Here is a 24,780-nt window from a genome sequence, read left to right as displayed (position 1 = left end):
TTGTTAGTGATTGGGGTTACTTCTGAGAGTTAGACTGGAAATCAGTACCCAGTGGGTCAGAGCAGAGAACAGTTTCCAGGCTGGCAGCACTGAACTACAGTCATACCAAAGGTATTAATACATCTGAAGAAAGAAGGGTGATCTCGAAGTTAGTTGGCAATAGAAACTTGGAGCAAGGAGAGTTACTGAGGCAGAGTCCACCCTGGTACTGCAGGAGACCAGGCCCCCTAGGCTTAAGATGACAGATTTATCCCTGTGAAGATGGACCCATCAGGCCTTCTTGGACACTGCCATTATACATTCAGATTACATGCCTATTTGATGGGCGTGGAATCAGAATGAAGAAACATGTTTGCTTTCGCTTTTGACAGTGCTTTCTGCCCCAGTACTCCCTTCTTCCAACTCCATTACATTATGGATTGAGAATCCATAGCTAGTGGGGCTCCTTGTGGTATTGTGAATGGAAGGAGCCCAGCACTAAAGGTAGGACTTAAGCTACCCAGCTGAGCCAGAATGAGAACTTTTTATGAGTCACTTTATCTGAATCCCAGGGTCCTCATCTATAAATGTAATAAAAAATAATAGTGCTTACTTACCGTGACTACCACAGTCTTGTGAGTATAGATCAAAAGAAAATGACTGTTAAGTTTTTTGGGCAACATAAAATGTTGCAGCAAAGTAAGGAAGTATGATTATATGTGACATAATCTTGGTACACTAAACACTAATTCTAAAGATATCACAGCTATCACACAACTGGGTTGGGGGTTGGGTTGTAAGATGCAGAGAACCTGGGGACCACCAGAGCCTTTGTCTGAGGAATTCTTTATTTCTTCAGTGCATACTCCTCTTGGTTACAAAGAACTCAAAGAGTAATTTTGTCTTATATTTACTAAGGGGGAGAGAGAGAGAAGAACAGAAAAGGCAGCTGTGAGAAAGATTTGGAGTAAGAGGGAGAGAAGAAAGAGCCAAGAAGAAGGGAAACGAGAGATATACTAAACCCTGTTGCTACCATCTACTACTGGGTCCTGCTAGAATCTCACTGGGTCTTGGTTTTCCCCTTTGTAAAATGAAGAGCCAAGTTAAATGTGTAGAATATCTTCAGCACCATGTTTTATGGAACCTTAACTTGTGGATCCCAGCAAGTGCCTTTTTGTGCTTATAATGGAGCATCCCTAGTACAAGAGGACCTGGCACCAAGCAGCCCATTTTGATTACCTTGAATCTCATTCATGTTTTAGGAAACTGATAAAGATCAAGAAGCAATAAACTCTATGCTCAGGACACCAGAGAACCGGACTCTGATCAAACGAATGCTAATTAAGTGTGCTGATGTGTCCAATCCTTGTCGATCCCTGGAGTTCTGCATTGAGTGGGCTGCTCGTATCTCAGAAGAATATTTCTCTCAGGTAAGATTCTGTCTCTTAAATTCCGTATATATATGTTAAAGAGGGTTTTACCATGCAAAAGCCTTTATTCAGGCCCACTTAACAAATCAGGTGTTGGGGGAGGTACCCTAGTTCTGGCTAGCCCACCTTGTCTCTGATTTGCTTTATCGATGTTCCACTTAAGAATCTGAGTTCTGCTTGTAGTGATGAATCCAGGTAGGTTCTATTGAACCACCTTTCCTGGAGGTAATAATTACAAACTGCAGACAAAATACAGTAAAGCCTGTGAAAGCCAGAAACTTGTCAGAGAAGGAAAACTCAGATATTTTGAAATAATAGAGAGCTATAGAAAAGTGATAATACTACACCTATCTCCAGAGTCCATCAAGATTCTTTAAGGATTATGGAAAAACCAATCACAAATTTTATATGGAAAAGAAAGAGCTCAGATAAGCAAAGCAGTATACTGAAGAAGAAAAACAAAGTGGGAGGTCTCATCCTCCTGGATCTCAAAACCTACTACAACACAGGCCAATGGAACTAAGTAAAGAAGTTAGAAATAGATCCATCCACCTATGGACAGCTTATCTTTAATCCAGTGTCAAAACCCATTAAATGGGGAAGAGATAGTCTCTTTAACAAATGGTACTGGCAAAACTGGATATCCATTTGCAGAAAAATAAAACAAGATGCATACCTCACACCACACACAAAAACAAACTCAATATGGATCAAAAACCTAAATGTAAAACCTAAAAGTATAAAGTTCATCAAAGAGAAAATAGGGGCAAACTTAGGGGCCCTAATTTATAGCATAAATAGACTGTCAAGCATAACCAAAAATGCATAAACAACAGGAGATAAACTAGATGACTGGGACCTTTTAAATTCTGATGCACATCAAAAGACTTCTGTGAAAGAGTAAAAAGAAATTACAGAGGAGGAAAAAATATTTGTCAATGAAATGCCCAACAAAGGACATCTCTCTAAAATTTATAGAAAACTTTAACCCCTCAACATCAAAAAAACAAATAATCCAGTTAAAAAATAGGCAGCGGACATGGACACATCACATTAAAGAAGATATTCAAGCAGCCAACACACACATGAACATGAAGAAATGCCTTCTGCTTAGCAGTCAGATGCCTTAGGCACTATGCTACCAGAGCTCCCACAGACAAAGTAATGATAAAGGAATCAATTCTATATGAAAAAATAATAGCCTTAAATGTATAAACACCTAATAACAGAGCCTTAAAATAGATGAAGCAAAATTAACAGAATAACAGAGAATAATTGGCAATTCTGTAATCATAGTTAGACATTTTAACATCCCCCTCGGTAATTGATAGAACAATGAGATTAAAATGTTAGTTAAGATGTAATCAGAATACCACTATCAACCGCCTTACCCTGATTAACCATTTATAATAAACTATACCTTGTGTCTACAGAATATACATTAAGTACATGTGATACATTCACCAAGATAAACCGTATATTGCCTACAACAATTTTAATAAGCTTGTAAGAATTAAAATCATACAGAATGTGTTCTGGGGTCACAGTGGTATTAAATTAGAAATTTAACAACACATACCCAAATCATTTCTGGGTCAAATCACAAGAGAAATTAGAAAACATATTTTTAAAAGCCACTACATTTAGGTTAATTCCAACTCATAGAGACCCTATAGATAGGACAGAGTAAAAGTACCCCATAGGGTTTCCAAGACTATAAATCTTTATAGAAGCAGACTGCCTCATCTTTTTCCCATGGAGTGCTGGTTAGTTCAAACCCCTAACCTTTTGGTTAGCAGCTGAATGCCTTAGTCACTTTACCACCAAAGCGCCTTAAAAAATATTTAGGGTTAAACGATTATAAAAATATATCAAAACTGTGGAATGCAACTAAAGTGATCCTTAGTGGGAGATTTATAATATTAAATATTTAAAAAAAAAAAAAGCCCTAATTGATTTATGAGAAACTCGAAAAAGACAAAGTAAACCCAAGATAAATAAAAATAAGGAAATAGTAACAATAGCCAAAAAAAAAAAAAGTAGAGAAAAGCAAAAATTAATTCTTTGACAAGATTAACAAAATTAATAAATACCTGCCTAGCTAGACTGATCAAGATTAAGAAAAAGAGAAAGAACACAAATTGGAAATCAAGAATGAAAGAGGTATTGTCACAATAGATTTTACAGACAGTAACAGGGTAATAAAAAAAATCACAGACAACTTACCAACCACACTACTGCATCAATTCAATTCCAACTTGTGGCGACCTTATAGGACAGAGTGGAACTGCCCCCATCTTTTTCCCACAGAGCAGCTGGTGGGTTCAAATAACCAACCTTTTGATTAGCAGCCAAACACTAGCACTTTTACTTGGGCTCCTTATGAACAACTTTATACCAACAACTTTGACAACTTAAATGAAATGAGCAAATTCTTTGATAAATACAGCTGGTTTCACTGATGACTTCTATCGAACATTTAAGGAATAAATAACACCAGTCTTACAAACCGTATCAGAAAATAGAAGGTGATGAGAATACTTCCCAACCTGTTTTACAAGTCTATTACCCTCATAGCAGACAAAGGCAATACTAGGAAAAAAATATAGTCCATAATTCCTCATGAACAAGTATGGTTTTTCTCAGGAATGCAAAGTTGGTTTAATATATATATTTTTAATTATAATAATATACCATACTAATTGAATAAAGGAGAACTGTTCAATTATTTCAGTAGATAGAGAAAAATCATTTGACAAATTCAACATCCTATTCAGCCACTCCTCGGAAGGAAGGTTGGGCATTCCTACTTCCGTAGTGATACTGCCTCGGAAACCCAAGGAGGGGTCGCTATGAGTCGGGGCCGACTCGATGGCACATAACAACAACAACAACAACAATTCATCATAAAAACTCTTAGATTGAAGGAAACTTACTCAAAAAAGGGCATCTATGGATGAATCTTGAAAACATTATACTGAATGAAATAAGTCAGTCACCAAAGGGCAAATATATGTGATCCCACTTACATGAAATATGCAAATGTATAAAGACCAACATTTGTTTGTAGCTACTAGGGGTGAGAAAGGAACCCTGATGACTCTGTGGTTAAATACTCAAAAGATTGCAGGTTCAAACCCACCAGTACCTGTACAGGAGAAAAAAAACTGGCAGAAATGCTTCTATAAAGTCACAATTGACTCAGTAGTGCATGACGACAACAGGGGTGAAGAGGAAGAGTAAGGGAAGTCTTGACTAAGGAGAGCACTGAGTTCCTGTTAATGATGGTGGAATAATTTGGAAATGGAGAGTGGTATTGCACATGATGAATCTAATCAATGTATGCTTCCTGGGAACAGTTCCTGGGGTTAGGGTTGGGTGGACAGGCTCCTAGTCCCAAAGAAGGTTTTCTTTCGGTCATGCTGAACATCCACATTCTTGTCCTGTTCACTGTAGCTACTCATGAGTCCTCCATTTCCATAGCCCAAAATGGCCAACAAAGCTCAGCTCATCAGAGCCCAGTGTGCACAGCCCTTGTTCCACATGGCTCTTACTACAGTCCCACTGGAGGCCTTCCAAGGAGAGCCATTCTAGGTAGGAAACCTGGGCTGGGTTTCCTGAGGTCATCAACTCCATTGCCTTTCTTCTGTGTTGAGCAAGCCCTTCCCTGACACATTTGGCATAACAGAGCAGCCTACACCTCAGGCTCTTAACAGTCATTCCAACAATCAGGGATAATGAGTCCAAGTGCAGGTGAGGTCAGCCATGCCTTTCAGAGCCAGAGGAATCTCCCAGAGCAATGGCCATACTGCCCATGCCAACAGGGGAGAAAGGCTTAGTGTGTGGTGCAACAGCTCCTCCAGCCACCATCCCCTCACTCTGACCCCACACATGTTCTAGGTCCCACCTAAGGTCCAGATTTAGTTTTGAGCTACTCACCTGGCCAACCCATTCCTTCCTTACTTGATCCTTTACCTCTGTGGCTTTTTGCCCCACCCCACTGTCTGACCTTAGCTCATAGCACTGGCTCCCCATCTCCAAGATGGACCTTGGTAATTCTGGTTGTACACCCCTTAGACCCTTTTGAGTAAATAGCCTTCCAGTTTCCCACCTGATTTCTTGGAAGCCTTAAGGCCTCATTGCTGTCCTGTGGGCATCAGCTCACCCTTTTCTCCAAAGACCCTTGGGCAAACCAGACCTAATCAAAAAAACTAGATGCACTTTGATACTTTTCAAGATAAACTTGCCTTTTACCTCACAGTCTTAATAATGGTTTCAGTTTCCTGCAAGTCTCTGGAATCCTAAGGATATTGTGGAAGAGCTTGACTAAAGTACATAAAATTTCTTCAAGCTAGAGCATCATTTGCCTCCAAGATCTCTAGATTCAGAAACTTCAAGTAAAATAATCTGGCCCCAGATGAGAAGCAGCACTGTTTCTCTCTGGGAAGGTATGGCTGTTTCTCACCACTGTAACTTCAGTATCTGGCACCTCAGACATTTGCTGGATAGGAAGGTGGCAGGAACAACTCAGCCCCAAAGAGGTAGATAACTAGTGCTTTCACACACCAACAAATACTCTTTGGAATCTTACCTGTGGAGCTTTTAGAAAGGAGGCTTACCAGTGTGGAGAATGTTTCGGTTGGGTTGGGATATGGGCAAGCTCCCTGACAGAATGAAGTCATCCCCATCCTGAGAGCAACTTGGTAGCTGGTAGCAGGTTGGGGTTTCATTGGCTATTGCTGTGATTGGCTTCTCACCCGGGGAAGTTATTGGGGACTGCCAGGAGGGAGGTTCTGGTGGAGGGGCTGCTCTCAAGTGTTAGAGCCAAATAGCATAGTCACATAATCAGGGCATTTCCTGCATTGCAGACTGATGAAGAGAAGCAGAAAGGCTTACCTGTGGTGATGCCAGTTTTTGACAGAAACACCTGCAGCATCCCCAAATCCCAGATCTCTTTTATTGACTACTTCATCACAGACATGTTTGACTCTTGGGACGGTAAGAAATCTTGTAGCATATTTTACTTTAAAATAAGATTTGCAACATGGGTCTAAATTTGCATTCTCCTTATTCCCTAAAAAAACTTCACCATTGAAGACAGTGCTTTCTTCCTGGCACTATGAAATGGAGCAGAGAGACCCCATTCAGATAGATGCTGGGACCTTTTCAGGAGTAGAGTTTCCAAAACTAAATAGGGACTGGGTTATTTAGGTAACAACTAAGAATTGAAGGGGACAAAATACAAATTCCCCTATCATCTTCCCAGGAAATGGAAGTGGGGCCGCAGTTTGATAGTACTAGACTTTGACACCCCTCTAAAAACCTCACTGCCATGCTCTCTTCGGCAGCACATATACTAAAATTAAAACAATACAGAGAAGATTAGCATGGCCCCTGCACAAGGATGACACTCAAATTCGTGAAGTGTTCCATATTTTTTAAATTGTAGTCAATGTCCTGAAACAACATGTATGTGAACTGCTGTATGGAAAGTGAATTTGCTCTGTAAACTTTCACCCAAATCACAATTATAAAAAAAAAATTCACTGCCGTCAAGTTGGATCCAACTCATAGTGACCCATCCTTGGATTTCCAAGGCAGTATCGCTATGGAAGATTGCCCAGTCTTCCTACCGTGGAGTGGCTGGTGGGTTTGAACCGTCAGCATTCTGGTTAGCAGTCAGATGCCTTAGGCACTATGCCACCAGAGCTCCCTTAACACCCCTGGTACTATTGTTTTCTTCTGGGAAGTTATCAGAACTGCCTTTTGGTACAGAAAGACTTGTCATATTTATTCTCCCAGTGAGTCTTGGGTAGTTTTAACCGGGAACTGAATATTGAATAGTAAATAGTATATTTGACTCTAGAGTATATTTGGGGACATAGGCTTTCAAGAGGGTGTGAGGAAAAGAAATGAACTGTCACCAAGAGCCTCTGAGAGCAGGGTGCTCTTCGTGCATTTCCTCATTTACCCCCCTGGAGGTATAGGGGTCATTACACCTGTTTTATAAATGAGGAAATTGAACTGGGATCACACAGCTAGTAGTACAGAAACTAGGACTGAAAAACCACTAGTATTTACTCTAGAAGTCACTGTGGTCCAAATAGTTATACACTTGGTGGCTAATCGAAAAGTTGGAGGTTCAAGTCCACCCAGAGGCATCTCAGAAAAAAGAGCCACTGAAAAAACCCTATGGAGCTCCCAGGTTCCCTCTGCACCAGACTTGCAAGCAGAGTGGTCTCTCAGACAGAGGCATTCTCCTTTAAGTGGGAACACAGGAGCCAGTAAGAGGATTAACACATGAGGATTCCAGGACATTGCCTGGGCACCTTTTATGCCCTGAGCTGTACTTGAGGGGAAGGGCTGCAAGGATCTGGAGTTGATTCAGATCTGATGAGGAGAAAATAAGCACACATCTCAAGGGCAATGGAGGTCATAGGGCACTCCAAAGCAAGCAGAATGGGGCCTCAAGGTCGGGTAGGTGGACTAAGGCAGTGGAGAGAGCTGTGGCTTTAAGGGCAGACTACAAGTTGTGAAGCTATCCCTTTTAGGACTTAGACCACACTTTCCTCATGTGTGAAATGTCTTCATCACTACCCACCTCTCAGAGATACGGTGCTGGTGGAAAGAGAGAGCATATGTCTTCGTTTCCTAGAGCTGCTAAACAAAATACCCAAAGTGAGTGGCTTTAAAGAACAGAAAATTATTTCTCACAGTTCGGGAGGCTGGAAGTCCAAAATCAGGTTATTGGTGGGGCTATGCTCTCTCTCGCTATTGGTGCTAGGGGAAGATTCTTCCTTGTCTATTCCAGCTTCTAAACCCTGAGAATTTCTTGGCCTTTGGCTTACGGATGAATCTTCACTTGGCGTCTTCTCTGTTTGTCTGTTCTGTCCTTTTATAGAATATCACTTAGAAGAGATTAGTATTTTGACCTGCCCTACTTTAGGTGACCTCACTGCCTTCACAAGAAAAACCGTATTTCCAAACAAGGTCACATTTACAGGTGATTAGAACATCAACCTGTCTTTTCTGGGAGAAACAGTTCAATCCATAACAGTATATGTGGTACATATTAAGCACATGGCAGTATCATGAGAGAGCCAGGCAGGACCTGGCACTGCCATAGAGTGGGGACTCAATGACGTTTTTGTTCCCAGCTCCAGATTCCCCAGGCCCAAAGGCACTGAAAAATTGCTAGTTTTAAAAATGAAATTTATATATGAAAAACCAAACTCACTGCTATCGAGTCAGACCCAACTCATAGTGACCCCTTTTTGGGTTTCTGATGTGGTATCACTATGGAAGTAGAATACTCCATCTTCCTTCCAAGGAGTGGCTGGTGGGTTTGAACTGCCAGCCTTCTGGTTAGCAGTCAAATGCCTTAGGCACTACGCTACCAGAGTTCTCAAATTTTATTTATATATAAATTTAATTAAACAGATTGTTGCTGTTGTATGACATCGAGTCAGTTTCAACTCATAGTGACCCAATAAGACAGTGTAGAACTGTCCCAGAGGGTTTTCTGGGCTGCATTCTTTACTAGAGCAGACTTATTTCTCCCACAGAACAGCTGGTAGATTTGAACTGCTGACTTTTTGATTGGCAGCCTAGCACTTAACCGTTTCACCACCAGGGCTCCATCAGGGTCTGCATAACATTATGCAGAGGACTGCTGTCTGTCCCGCTTCCTTAAAATGCTCTCATTAGAAAGCTTAAACCTCTAACCTGAGGTGTGAAAGGGTATCATGTTCCTGTCTTTTCCTCCAGCCTTGCTTGACCTGCCGGATTTAATGCAGCACCTTGACAACAACTTTAAGTACTGGAAAGGACTGGATGAAATGAAGCTGTGCAGCGTCCGACCACCTCCCCAGTAGCACACCACTGCCTAGGCCCTAAAGCTTTGTCCCTTAGGTCATTTTGGAAAACCTGAGGACAGCTAGAGTTCTTGGTCCTTTCCATACTAGGCAGAACTATCCTCAGGTCTGCATATCCTGTGAGAAAACACATGGGGACATCAGTACCTTCTACAGTCACAGTCCGATGCCACTGCCATAAAGTGCAGCTTTACCACTGTAGCTTGGGCCTCTTGCAGGGCCTTTTCAGAAAGTCACATGAGAAACCTGTTTTGCATCAGCACTGTATCAAAACACAAGGCCAGGAGTACCCCTGCAAAGGATATTGATGAGTTTCTTGCTGGTAACAGAGAATGTCTTATTGCAAGCAATTTCTTTCAATTATGTTTAGCACTTAAGAACACCTAATGGCAATCGGATCTTCAGCAACTTCTTTCACATCATAGAAGGTACAGTCACTCACTCTGGAACACTACTGAAAGTGACTTCTCTTAAAATTGAATAGCAAATGAAAAAATACAAAGAAATGTTGAAGTTGATTATTAATATCAATTATTAAAATGTTCTATTTATTAGAAGTTCAATATTTTCTATGAATTTAAAAATGCTTCACAGCCAAAGCCAACTTTAAATACCATGACCAATTTACATGATTCATATTCATTAAATATGCAATACTTGGTGTACAGACTTATTTTCATAATGCAAATTTAAAATTATAAAATGATGCATTTTTACTGCATTATAGAAATATTTGTGTATGTTAAACTCTTTCATGATCAATGCTAATTAGAAAAGCTGTTTTGTTGGTGGGACTTACTCTTAAGAGGAAAAGAACTGTTTTTACCACACAGAAACCAGAACTCTGAAACAGAGCTAGATGACTGATGAGCTTCACAGATGACTCCCCAAGGTAAAATTAAAATTTTCTTAGTTTGCAAAGAAAAGTTAGGACTTTCATTCTAAAATTTTATAACTGAATTTGTGAAACTCTGCCTTATTTTATACAGTGTTCCTATTAAATATTCCCTGTAAAAACAAAGAGCAAAAATAGAATATTTAATGAATTGACATTTTATAACCAACTTGTTTTCATCTGTGGTGGGAATCTTTGATTCCAGAAATTTATAAAGATTCCATATCTTGAATAAGTGTAATATTAAAAATGATACTTGGTTACATTTCTAAGTGCTTGTCAGTTTCATTTTAAATTTGTATTTGTTATTTTCCAGATAAAAATAAATTAAACTTTGTTTTTAAGTAGCCATGTGTTGCTTTTCCTTTGTAGTTTTGTGTTGTATAATATTTATGCTATATTCTTTTTCTCTTTCTAAATAAAGAAGATGCCACTGTTTTATAGGTGGTACAGTGTCTGAGGCATTTGACTGGTAACCAGAAGGTTGGCAGTTCAAACCCACTAGCCAGCCCGTGAAAGGAAGATCTCACTGCTGTCAAGTCAGATCCAATTCATAGTGACCCCTCCTTGGGTTTCCGAGGCAGTATCACTATGGAAGTAGATTGCTCAACCTTCATTCTGAGGAGTGGCTGGTGGGTTTGAACTGCCAGCCTTCTGGTTAGCTGTCAAATGCTTTAGGCACTATACTACCAGAGCTCCCTGAAAGGAAGATGTTGTTGTTGTTGTTGTTATGTGCCGTCGAGTCAGCCCTGACTCATAGCGACCCCTCCTTGGGTTTCCGAGGCAGTATCACTACGGAAGTAGGATTGCCAAACCTTCCTTCCGAGGAGTGGCTGGTGGGTTTGAACCGCCAGCCTTCTGGTGAGCAGGCAAGTGTCTTAGCCACTATGCTACCAGAGCTCCCGTGATCTAATTCCATAAAGATTTACTGCCTTGGCAACCCAATGAAGGTTGCTGTGAGTCAGAATCGGCTTGGTGGCAGTGGGTTTGGTTTTTTGGTGGTTTTACAGGAAAAATTAATAAATGATTTTTCCAAGGTTATGCAGGATCAGATGAGAATGTTGGAAAATTCTCAGAACTTTAATTCACCACTTGGTACTCATTCAGAGATGTCAGGGTACCATGGAAGACTGGGTTTAGGGGGTTAGGGATAGGTACTGACTACCTGGTACCCAGTCAAAGCTGTGAAGGATCCAGGAAGTCTGACATGGCAAGCCCCAACCCCCATGGGTCCCTTTGTCTAAGGAAATGAAGGCCTTTATTTCTGTGGGAAGACATTTGCCCTACATTGATGATTTGGGACTAAGCTGGAAAGAAAGCTTTCTTCCCTCCTCCATATACCAGGAAAGAAATGAACTTCATGAGGACCTCAACCATCATAAGGTAGAGACATTGTATGCCACCAAGGACTAGTAATAGAATGATATGAAAGACTTTAAGATGAGTGTGCTTAACATGGGGAGCTCTGGTGGCATAGTGCCTAAAGCCATTTTACTGCTAACCAGAAGGCTGGCGGTTCCAACCCACCAGCCACTCCTTGGAAGGAAGATCATGCAATCTACTTCCGTAGAGATACTGCCTCAGAAAACCCAAGGAGGGGTTGCTGTGAGTCGGATCCAACTCAACAACAGTGAGTGAGTGATGCTTAACATGTGAAAAGATGAAAGAAGCTATAGAAGTTATAAGGTAAATGAAGATAGTAGTTTTTAAAACACATGGATTTGAAAAAGAACCAAATAGACCTCCTAAAGATGAAGAATATAGTCACTGAAACAAAGAAACAAACTTCAAAGTATAGGGTTAATAAAAGGTCAAACATAACCAAAGAAAAAATTAGTAAATTGGAACACAGATTTAAAGAAATCACCCAGATTATAGTAGAGAGAGATAAAAATGGAAAATAAGAAAGAAAAGATAAATATGGAGGATAGAATGAAATGCTTCAAAATGTGTCTAGTTAGTTCACAGAAGGAAAAATAGATGGGGAGAGATCCATCCCAAGGAAAAGCTAGGAATCCTGCAGGGTTTAGGACAGACACAACCCTCAGATTTAAAGGGCGCACACTATCCAAGTAGGATACATCAGTCCACACAACAGAGTGAAACTGCCGAGCATCTAGCACCAAAAAAAAAAAAAAAAAGTTTAGATAAAAGATCGCATGAAAAGGAACTAGAGTTAGACTGCCATCTAGACTTACTGCAGCAATAATCAGAAGACAAAGGAATAACATTTTCAAAATACTGAAGGATATCAATAGTCAACCTAGAATTACATACTAAATGGTTATTCAGGAATAAAGGTAGAATAACCAGCCACTCCTCGGAAGGAAGGTTGGGCAATCCTACTTCTGTAGTGATACTGCCTCGGAAACCCAAGGAGGGGTCGCTATGAGTCGGGTTTGACTCGACGGCACATAACAACAACAAAGTTAAATTCAGTCATGCAGACAGAGTGGATTACAAATAGATGCTTGTGGAAAGAACTGTTGAAGTGAAGGATATACTTCGGTAAAATGAATCCATGAAGAAAAGGTAGGTTGCAGAAAGCAGTGCTGAACAAAGATAAAAGTGCAGACAAAACTAAGTAAACATATTGCTTGGGGGGAAGATAACCATAGTGTATGATCAGTGGGAGTAGCTTACAAAACAAACTAAATGTTCAGAAAGAGGACTTTATTTTAGACTTCCAAAATGATTACTTAAAGGAAGTCAGCCCTCATCCGTGGCTGGTGGGAATGCAAAATGGTACAACTGTTGTGGAAAACAGTTAGGCAGTTCCTCAGAAAATTGCCCGTGATCTGGCTATCACAGTCCTAGGTATATACCCAAAAGAATTGAAAGTAGGAGTGCAAACAGAAACGTGTACACTGGTACTCATTGCAGCACTTTTCACAATCGCCAAAAGGTGAAAATAACCAAAATAGCCATCAGCAGGTGAAAGGATAAACAAAACATAGTTTAGACCTACAATGGAGTATCACTCAGCCATAAAGAGAAATTAAGTCTTGGTGCATGCATGCCCCAACATGGATGAGCTTGAAAACATACTGAGCAATTTAAGTCAGTCACAAAAGAACAAATACTGTATTGATCTCACGTATGTGAAACTAAGCAAATATACAAAAGCCAAAGATTATTAGTTGTTATCAGTGATGGAAGGAAGAGGGGAGGAGAAGTATTTGCTTAGGGGAGACTGAATATAGGTAAATCATGATAGAATGATTTGGAAAAAGATAACGAGAATGGTTGCACAATGTGAAAAATATAATTAGTGTCGCTGAGACATGTAGAAATTATTGGATTGGCAAATGTTTTGTTGCACAGTTGGCCCTCCATATCCACAATTCTGCAGATCGAAAATACTCAAAGGAAAAAAAAAGCAATTAAGTGGTCAACACAATCACTCGAAAGCTTAAGATGAAATGTGAAGTGTTATTTACATAGCATTTATATTGTGTTAGGTATTATAAGTAATCTAATTGTTGTTCGGTGCCATCGAGGTGGCTCTGACTCAAAGTGACCCTGTGTACAGTAGAATGAAACAGTGCCCTGTCCTGTGTCATCCTCACAATCCTTGCCATGCTCAAGCCCATCACTGCAGCCACTGTGTCAATCTGTCTCATTGACAGTCTTCCCCTTCTCCGCTCTGCTTTATCAAGCATCATATCCTTCTCCAGGAAATGGTCCCAGAAGACAATAGGTGAGATGAAGTCTGGCCATCCTCGCTTCCAAGGAACATTCCAGCTCCACTTCTTCCAGGACAGATTTGTTTGTTCTTCAGGTAGTCCATAGTACTTTCAGTATTCTCCAACACCACAGTTTAGAAGCATCAACTCTTCTTCAGTCTTCCTTATTCATTGTCCAGCTTTCATATGCATGTGAGGCGATTGAAAATATCGTGGCCTGGGTCAGGTGCACCTTAGTCTTCAAAGTGACATCTTTGCTTCTTAACACTTTAAAGAAATCTTTTGCAGCAGAGGTGCCCAGTGCAATACGTCATCTGATTTCCTAACTGCTGTTTCCATGGATGTTGACTGTGAATCCGAGTAAAATGAAATTCCTGACAATTTTAATCTTTTCTCTGTTTATCATGATTTGCTTATGGTCCAATTGTAAGGATTTTTGTTTATGTTAAAGTGTAATCTATACTGAAGGCTACAGTCTCTGATCTTAAGTGCCTCAAGTCATCTTTACTTTCAGCAAGCAAGGTTATGTCATCTGCATACTGCAGGCAGTTAATGAGTCTTCCTCCAGTCCTGATGCTGTGTTCTTCATATAGTCCAGCTTCTTGGATTATTGGCTGAGCACACAGACTGAGCAAGTATGGTGAAAGGATACAACCTTGATGCACACTCTTCCTGATTTTAAACTATGCAATATCCCCTTGTTCTGGTTGAACGACAGCCTCTTGGTCTATGTACAGGTTCCTCATAAGAATAATTAAGTGTTCTGGAATTCCTGCTCTTCACAGTGTTATCTATAATTTGTTATGATCCATACAGTCAAATGCCTTTACATAATTAATAAAACACAGCTAGACATATCTTTCTAGTATTCTTTGCTTTCAGCTAAGATCCGTCTGACATCAGCAATGACATCCCTTGTTCCACGTTCTCTTCTGAATGCAGCTTGCATTTCTGGAAGTTTCCTGTCAATATACTGCTTCTGAAACCATTTTTGAACTATCTTCAGCAAGATTTTACTTACGTATGATATTAATGATATTGTTTGATAATTTCCACATTCTGTTGAAGCACCTTTCTTTGGAATGGGTATGGATCTCTTCCAGTCATTTTGCCTGGTAGCTGTCTTCCAAATTTCCTAGCATGAATGAGTAAGTGCCTCTAGCACTGCATCCATTTGTTCAAACATCTCAGTGCATATTCTGTCAATTCCTGGAGCTAATTCCTTGTTTTTTTGCTAATTCCTTCAGTGCAGCTTGGACTTCTTCCTTCAATACCATTGGTTCTTGATAATATACTACCTCCTGAAATAGTTGAGCACTGACCAATTCTTTTTGATCCAACCACTCTTGTGTATTCCTTCCATCTTCTTTTGATGCTTCTTGCATCATTCAGTATTTTGCCCATAGAGTCCTTCAGTATTGCCACTCAAGGCTTCAATTTTTTTTCTTCAGTTCAGCTTGAGAGACACTGAACATGTTCTTCCTTTTTTGTTTTTTATTCCAGGTCTTTCCACATTTCATAATAATATTTTACTTTGTTTTCTCGAGCCACCCTTTGAGATCTCCTGTTTAGGTCTTTTATTTCAGCATTTCTTCCATTCACCTTAGTCACTTTTTGTTCAAGAGCAAGTTTCACAGTGTCTTCTGACATGCAGTTTGGTCTTTTCTTCCTTTCCTGTCTTTTTAGTGATCTTTTGCTTTCTCTTCACGTGTGACGTTCTTGGTGTCATCCCACAACTCATCTGGTCTCTTGTCACTGGTGTCCACCACTTGTCTGTCACAGTTTGCCATACTGTGGTGGCTGCTGAAACCTGTACACCGGGTCACCCTGCTGTGAAGCTGGAGGCTATGCCACTGGTATTTCAAATACCAGCAGGGTGACCTGGTGTACAGGTTTCAGCAGCGCTGCCAGATGAAGACAAACTGGGAAGAAGGATGGGGCCATCGGCTTCTGAAAAAACTGGCACTGAAAACCTTATGAATAGCAGTGAAACACTAGGGGTCGCTATGAGTCAGAATCGACTTGATGGCAGTGAGTGAGTGAGTGTGAGTGAGAAGTAATGATTTAAAGTATACAGGAGAATGTGCATAAGTTATATGCAAATACTATCTTATAGAAGAGACCTGAGCATCTTTGGATTTCGGTATGGGGGTGTGTCCTAAAACCAATACCCCTGCCCCAGATACTGAGGTAAAACTGTGTAATTTCAACACATAAAAAGTTAAAGGAAACTCGTAAAGGAATCAAAGAATGTAGCACTTAATTACGAAAAGGAAGGCAAAGGAGAGAAATAAAATGTGACTAACAAAAGCCAGTGAAAAGGACAAAGCTTGAGTTAGAAAAAATAATGACCTATGTTAAAAAAAAATGAATTCTAGATTAAGGCTCTATATTTGGAACAAATGACTTGTCTGACATTGGCATGGGAAAAAAAAATCTTAAAATGATACTAAAAGGGAGATTTTATTTTAGGAGTGTTGAGTTTATGTTAATGGTAGAGTATTTTAGAAAAAGGTAGCAATAATGGTGGCATAACATTAAAAATGTAATCATTGTCACTGAATTGAAAATATGGAAGTTGTACTGACAAATGTTTTGGTAAAGTAAATTAAGTTGAAGAGGTCATGGTACCTGATTTCAAGACTTCGCATACCATAATCAAGTCAGAAACTCCAGTAATAAATCCACACAAACATGACCAACTGATTTTTTTTTTAAACCATGGTCTAAGACAATTCACCAGAGATGGAATAGTTTTTCTTTATAAGTGATGTTGAAACAATTGAACAAACTTTTTTTTTTTTTTAATTGTGATTTGGGTGAAAGTTTACAGAGCGAATTTACTTTCCATACAGCAGTTCACATACACTTTGTCTCATGACATTGACCACAATGCAACAGCTCCCCTTCCACTTCCTCCCGATAGTTACCTCTTTCCCTGTCTCCATCCCTCCATGCATTCCTGCCCCCTGAGATATCTCCCTGTGCATAAGCAACCCTTCTTTCTCCCATGATTGTTCTCTCCAAGGAGTATATCTATCTCAGGTAAATGTTCACCTCATATGCCTGTCTTTTGTTTGGCTGGAAGCCACAGGTGTGGGTTCAATTCCAGACCTAAAGGGCAGCTAGGGGCCACAGTCTCAGCGGTTCCACCAGGCTGTATTGGACCAGCAAACCTGCCCCCCCCGCCTCTTTTTTTTTTTCTCCAAATGATTTTGAGTTTTGAACAAACATTTAAAAAAAAAAAAAAACACTAAACTACTTTCTTCACAAAAACATAAAGGGGACGATCTAAATGTAAAACATAAAACTTCAAAACAAGGTTATAGTCACTTGGTCACAGCCAGCTACCCAGAGGGAGCAAGTAGTTGAACCTGTGGGCTCGGGACCATAGTTGCAGGAGACATCAAGCTCAATTGGGATAACATACTACACAAAACATTGTTCTACCTCCTACTTTGGCAAGTTGCTACTGGGATCTTAAAAGCTTGCAAGCTGCCATCTAGACAGAACGATGGGTCTCTCCTCCTCCATAGCAAAGAAGAATGAAGAAAACCAAAGATTCATGGAAACAATTAGTCCTAGCGACTAGTACACCATGTGATCCGCAGCCTATACGACTATGAGACCAGAAAAAGTAGGTGGTACCCAGCTACCACTGTCAACCACTCAGAGGGGGATCTATGTAGGAGATCCTGGATAGAGAGGGAGAACAATGAGGAACAAAACTCAAAATCATTTGAAACAAAAAGGGGAGGGCGAGTTTGCTGGTCCAATAGAGCCTGGTGGAACTGCTGAGACTGTCCCCTAGCTGCCCTTCAGGTCTGGAATTAAACCCACACCTGTGGCTCCCAGCCAAACAAAAGACAGGCATATGAGTTGAGCATTTACCTGAGGTAGATACACTCCTTGGAGAGAACAATCCTGGGAAAAAGAAGGGCTGTTTCTGCACGGGGAGATGGGGCAAGAGTACCTGGAGGGATGGACACAGGGAAGAGGTAACTATAAGGAAGAAGAAAGGGAGCTGTTGCATTGTGGGAAATTGATTGTAGTCAATGTCATTATTGATCTTTGAATGTTAAGATAGAGAAAGAGAGGACTAGGGAAGAATATTTGCAAGTCGTATACCTATGAAGTATATCTGGAATACATAAAGATCCAAAACACAGTAATTAAAGACCAATCACAGCAACAAAAAGACAAAAGTTTTGAACCGATAATCTATCAAAGAAGATACACAATCCATTACAAGTGAGCATGTCACATGGCATAACCATTTTGGAAAGGTATATCCTTTTCTTACAAAGTTAAACACAGAATGACTACATGACCTAGCCATCTCACTCATTACCCAAGAGAAATGAAAACTTACACATAAACCTGTACACAAATGTTTATACAGCTCTGTTCATAATCACTAAAAATTGGAAAGAGCACAATGATTTTCAATTGGTAAAACAAAATACAGAAACACAACATGGATAAATCCTAAATGCATTACACTAAGTGAAAGAAGCTAGACTTAGAGAGCTACATACTATAACGATTACACTTAAAAGACATTCTGGAAAAGGCAATACCACAAAATAGATGAGAAACATCAGTGACTGCCACAAGTAGGTATTTGTTAAAATGCTTAGAGCTGTATGCAAAAGACAATGAATCTTACTGCATGTAAAGTTTAAAATTTTTTTAATCAAAAAAAAAAAAAATGCTTTAGAAACCATAAAAGAAAGAAATTACCCATGCTAAGAGCAAAACCCATAGTCATCAAGTCAGTTCCAACTCATAGCAATCCTGTAGAATAAAGTAGAACTGCCCATAGGGTTTCTGTGTTAGATTGAATCGTGTCCCCAAAAACTGTGTGTCAACCAAGCTAGGCCATGATCCTCTCAGTATTATATAATTATCCTCCATTTTTTGATCTCATGTGATTATCCTGTGTTGGTGGCATAGTGCCTAAGGCATTTGCTGCTAACCAAAAGGCTGGCAGTTCAAACCCACCAGCCACTTCTTGGAAGGAAAGTTGGACAATCTACTTTTGTAGTGATAATGCCTCAGAAACCCAAAGAGGGGTCACTGTGAGTCAGATCTAACTTGACGGCAGTGAGTTTGGTTTTTTCTGTTTGTTTGTTTGTTTGTTTAGTGACCCACTTTGGGTTTCTGTGTCTGTAAATCTTCATAGAAGTAGATCACCCAGTCTTCTTCTGTGAAGCAGCTGCTGGGTTTTGAACTGCTGACCCTCTGGTTAGCAGTCAAGTCCCTTATCCACTCTGCCACCAGATCTCTTTACTGTAGGTACAGAATTTCCAAATAGAGAAGTCAAGATGATTGCAAGATAAAACAGACTGTTCTAAACTCAGGAAGAATATAGTAAATCACAGGGTAACCTCAAAGGAAATTAATACACCTTCTCATCAAAATGAAAAAGAGGAAAGGCACAATTATTTAGCAAATACTAAAATAGCAATTGAACAATATTTAAAAATTTATAAATTTTTTTATTTATATATTATTTAAATAAAAAATTTATTTAAAAATTCATAAAAAAATGAGCTCAGCACAGAAAATGGAAAAAATAAATCAGCAACACCATAAAAAAAAAACACATAACAAAATGACAAACAAATTCATAGTTGTTGATAATGACTCTGAAGTAAACAGATTAAATGCATCAATCAAGAGACACAGTGTTGCAGACTGGATAAGAAAATATGACTTACCAACATGCGATTTACAAGAGACTCACTTTAGACACAAAGACAAAAATAGACTAAAGATAAAAGATGCAGTGAATTGCTTGACGTGGCCCTTCTAGCCATTGTCCTCCATTCTGTGATGTTTTGTAAATCCCATTATCCATGCCTGTTTGGTTGGTGTGGTAGTTAAGGTCAGGTATCAACTTGGCTGGGCAGCTGGTAGTGGTCATTCCCTATAATGACTGGCAATGGACTCTGTGATGGGATTTAGGTTATTTCTGTTGGGGCAACACAGGTGGAATGTATCTTGAGTCCTGCCTTGCTGGAGGGTGTAATTCAAATCACAGCAGCACCCTTAGCTTCCCTGAGGGTATACCTAGGAATCTCCTGGGAAGATTCACCCTCCTTTTGCTCCAGTTTTATGTCTTGGATCATCCTCATCTCACCCCTGGATTTGGGACAGCAGCTGTCATCTGATCTGCTGATCGAGGTTCATCAAACCCTGAGAGTTGGGAGGTTCCTCCAGACCTACTCACGGACCTGGGACTCGCCAGCCTGCCAGCCTCCACCACTACTATGTGAGACGAGCCCTTGGGTGTCTGTGAGTTCTGTGAGGCACTGCAGCAAAATACAGAACCCTAAGACTGGGGAAATTATTGGGAGGAGGAGGAGGAGTTAATGTCTGAAATGATGGAGTGGTACAGTAGTTTGGACATTTGGGACATCTTTAACCTCTGCCTCATGGGGACTGACTGACCTTGTGCTGACCTTTCTGAGAGAAATTGTTCAAGCAAAAGGTTAGGAAAAAGATATAGCAAGCAAATGGCAATCAAAAAAGAGGAGTGGCAATATTAATTTCTGACAACATAGACTTTAAGACAAAAACCACCATAAGAGACAAGGAAGGACATTATATAATGATTAAAGGACCAGTTGGCCAAGAAGACATAATTGTAATAAATATCTACACATCCAATGAAAGAGCTGAATCAGACTTTAGCAGAATTGAAAAGACAGATGATTCCACAGTCATAGCTGGAGACTTTAATACACCACTTTCAAGGAAAGATAGAACAACTAGAAAGAAACTCAATAAAGACAATGAAAAACTAAACAATACAATCAACAAACTTGATTTTATAGACATATACAGATCACTTCAGCCAACAGCAGCACAATATACATTCTTTTCCAGTGCACATGGAACATTCTCCAGAATAGACCTTATGTTAGTCCACAAAGCAAGCCTTAATAAATTTAAAAACATTGAAATACTGCAAAGCATCTTCTGAGATCACAATGCTATAAAATTACATATCAACAATAGGAAGATGAAGGGGGGAAAAAAGGTAACATACAGTGTTTTGTTACTCCAGTGCTACTATAACAGACGTGCCATAAGTGAACAGCTTTAACAAACAGATTTATTCTCTTACAGTTTTTGTGTGTGGTGGTGTTTGTCGTCGAGTCGGACCCGACTCATAGCGACCCCTCCTTGGGTTTCCAAGGCAGTATCACTACGGAAGTAGGTTGCCCAACCTTCCTTCCAAGGAGTGGCTGTTGGGTTTGAACCGCCAGCCTTCTGGTTAGCAGTCAAGTGCCTTAGGCACTAAGCTACCAGAGCTCCTTCTCTTACAGTTTAGGAAGCTAGAAATCCAAATTCTCTAAGGCATGAGTGAAGGCCTATTGACCCTGGGCTTCAGCTCTGCCTCCAGTTCAGTCCCAATAGAGTGGATGCTTTTTCTCACTCATGCAGCTACTGGCTGCTGAGGCTGATGAATCCAAGATCAGCAGGTAAAATGGCACAGTCCCAAGATTAGCAGACAACATGGCAGGCCACTAGCTCAAGTCCAGGAACAGTCTCAAGATCATCAGACAACTGTGACTTGGCCAAATACAGGATCCAGATGTGCTGAAAAGCTAGAAACCTTTCTCAAAGCTGCTGCTTATATACTGGAAGCAGACCACACCCCAAAGGCAGCTACTTAGCTGTTCACAGCAGATTCCATCCATGGAGTTGATTACCAATCTCATCATAGGGAATAACTACATCCAGCTGCCCAGCCACTCAAAACCAGGCCCAGCCAAGTTGACACACAGCCTTAACTACCACACGTGGAAACTGAAAAACACCGTCCTTTAAAACTACTGGGTAATAGAAGAAATAAAAAATGAAATAAAAAAAAAAAAAATCCTTGAATCAAATGAGAATGAAAACACAGCATATCAAAATCTTTGGGAAACAGTAAAAGCATTGCTCAGAGGACAATTTATAGCAATAAATGCTCACAATGCAAAGGAAGAAAGAGGCAAAAATCAACATCTTAACCCATTATCTCCAAAAATAAGAAGAAAAAGAGCAGCAAAGAAAGCTTGCAGTCACCAAAAGAAAAGCAACAATAAAGATTCAAGCAGAGATACATGAAATGGAAAATAGAAAAATAGTAGAATCCACAAGACTAGCAGTTGGTTGTTTGGAAAGATTAATAAAATCTATAAGCCACTGGGAAATTTAACAAAGGAAAAGACAGACAATGCAAATAACATGAATAAGAAATGAAATGGGTGACATTACAACAGAACTAAAACCACAATAAAAAGTATAATACCAGGATACTATGAAGAACGGGAGCTCTAGTAGCATAGTGCCTAAAGTATTTGACTGCTAACCACAAGGCTGGTGGTTCAAACCCACCAGCCTCTCCTCGGAAGGAAGGTTGGTCAATCTACTAATGTAGTGATACCACCTTGGAAACCCAAGGAGGGGTCACACTATAAGTTGGGTCTGATTTGACGGCAATGAGTTTGGTGTTGGTTTGGTTTAATCCTTCTTTGTTTTCAGCTTTAGCATTCCAATCACCAGTAATTATCAATGAATCTTGATTTCATGTTCAATCAATTTCAGACAGCAGAAGTTGGTAAAAATCTTCAATTTCTTCATCTTTGGCATTAGTGGTTGGCGCATAAATTTTATAATAGTTGTATTAACTGGTCTGCCTGGTAGGCGTATGGATATTGTTCTTCAGGATAGATCTTGAAATACTGTTTTTGACAATGAATGTCATGCCATTCCTTCTTCAATTTGTCATTTGCAGCATAGTAGACCTTATGATTATCTGATTCAAAATGACCAGTACTAATCCATTTCAGCTCACTAATGCCTAGGATATCAAACTGCAAAAGTTCCATTTCATTTTTGATAACTTCCAATTTTCCTAGATTCATACTTCATACATTCTATGTTCTGATTATTAATGGATGTTTGCAGTTGTTTCTTCTCATTTTGAGTTGTAGTACATCAGCAAATCAAGGTCCCAAAAGCTTTACTCCACCCACATAATTGAGGTCAACTCTGTTTTGAGGAGGCTGCTCTTCCTCAGTCGTATTTTGAGTGTTTTCCAACCTGAGGGGCTCATCACTGTATTGGACAGTGTTCCACTGCTATCCATAAGGTTTTCCCTGGCCAATTTTTTCCAAAGCAGATCTCCAGTTCCTTCTTCCTAGTCTCTTAGTCTGAAAGCCCCACTGAAACCTGTCCACCATGGGTGACCCTGCTGGTATTTGAAATACCAGTGGCATAATTTCCAGCGTCACTGAAATATATAAGTCACCAGAATACAACAAACTGACAGACAAGTGGTAGATCTTATATATCCTAGAAAAACTTGAAAATCTACACAAAAAGACAAGTTTAAGAATCTTCGCTTTAGAATATTGTTGTAGTGAAAAAGTAGAAACAATCTAAACATCCTTAATAGCAAATGGATAAAGAAGTTGTAGTGTTATACTCCTAGTGTGGTACATTGTGTTAGACAGCTTCAATAATGGCTCCCAATGATCCCTGCCTCCCAGTATTCACAACTTTTTATAATCTCTCCTAGAGTGTGGGCTGGACTTAAATGACTTGCTTCTAACAAATAGAACTTCACAAAAAATTTGGATGGCACTTCCAAGATTAGGTTACAAAAGATGGTATGTATCAGTTTTCTAGGATAAATTACCTCAAGGTAGGTTGCTTAAAACAACAAGTGTGTATTCTCTCACAATTCAGAAGAACAGGAGTCTGAAATCAAGGTGTTGGCAGGGTTGGTTCTTTGGAGAAATTATCCAGACCTCTGTCCTAGCTTCTGGTGATCTTTGGCTTATAGATATATCACTCTAGTCTTAGCCTCCATCTTCCTATTGTCTTCTCTGTGTGTCTCTATGTCCTCACCCTATAAGGACATCAGTCACTGGATTTAAGGCCCATCTGAAATCCAGAATTATTTTATCTTGAGAGCCTTGACTAGTAACATATGCAAAGACCCTATTTCCATATAAGATCACACTCTGAGCTTTGAGTGACATGACTTTTGAGGGGACCAGTTAATAGATAGTGACATCTATCATGCTTGCACTCTATTGTTCTTGTTTGCTGCTGTGATGAAAGAAGGTGACATGTTGTGAGCTGTCCTATCATGAGGTCTATGTAAGAAGGAAGTGAGGGTCACTTCCAGCCTTCCACCAGCAAGGAACTGAATCTTGCCAGCAACCAAATGGATAGTTTAGAAGCAGATCCTGTCCCAGTCAAGTATGTATATTAGACCATAGCCCAGTGGACACCTTGATGACAGCCTTATGAGAGATTCTGAACTAGAGGACACAACAGAGCCATACTTGAATTCCTGATCACTGGAATCTGTGAGATAAAGAATGTTGTTGTTTTAACCCAGCAAGTTTTGGGGTAACTTGTTATAAATCAGTAAATAACTGGTACTTCTACTATATAGCAGAGTTCCTGGGTGGGCCAAACAGTCACTCTGTCTGCTACTTTTACCAAAAGGTTTTTGTCAGCTCAAATCCACCCGCAGATGCCTCGGAAGAAAAGCCTGGCAGTCTACTTCTGAAAGATCACGGTCATTGAAAGCCCTACGGAACACAATTCTACTCTGAAACACATGGAGTCATCATAAGTCAGAATCAACTCAATGGCAACTCTTTTTGTTTTTGTTTGTTATATAGTTTCTTGTTGCTGCTGCTGCTGTATATGTGCCGTTGAGTCGGGCCCAACTCATAGCGACCCCTCCTTGGGTTTCCAAGGCAGTATCACTACGGAAGTAGATTGCCCCATCTTCCTTCCGAGTGGCTGGTGGGTTTGAACTGCCAGCCTTCTGGTTACCAGTCAAGTGCCTTAGGCACTGCGCTACCAGAGCTCCCAAGAGACAGCCCTGCTATCTG

At 40.0% G+C, this 24,780-nt stretch overlaps 1 protein-coding gene and 1 non-coding gene across 2 annotated transcripts in view; both read left to right on the top strand.

Moving 5' to 3' along the window:
- PDE8A (phosphodiesterase 8A) overlaps positions 1-9,283 on the top strand; it is a 259,288-nt gene extending 250,005 nt beyond the window's left edge. Inside the window, exons 20-22 of the mRNA XM_007945121.2 lie at positions 1,242-1,409; positions 6,278-6,407; positions 9,177-9,283. Of these exons, the coding sequence (XP_007943312.2) occupies positions 1,242-1,409; positions 6,278-6,407; positions 9,177-9,283 (405 nt within the window). The remainder of the gene's footprint in view (positions 1-1,241; positions 1,410-6,277; positions 6,408-9,176) is intronic.
- Positions 6,742-6,848, top strand: LOC122150390. Its single transcript, XR_006163639.1, has one exon. It is a non-coding gene; the product is annotated as a U6 spliceosomal RNA (small nuclear RNA).
- Positions 9,284-24,780: the final 15,497 nt, after the last annotated feature.

Source organism: Orycteropus afer, unplaced genomic scaffold (genome assembly GCF_000298275.1).
Source record: "Orycteropus afer afer isolate SDZICR_OR568_19922 unplaced genomic scaffold, OryAfe1.0 scaffold00132, whole genome shotgun sequence".
NCBI classification, from domain to species: Eukaryota; Metazoa; Chordata; class Mammalia; order Tubulidentata; family Orycteropodidae; genus Orycteropus; species Orycteropus afer.
The sequence above is the reverse complement of the archived record's forward strand: the minus strand, read 5'-3'. Positions and strand labels throughout refer to the sequence as shown.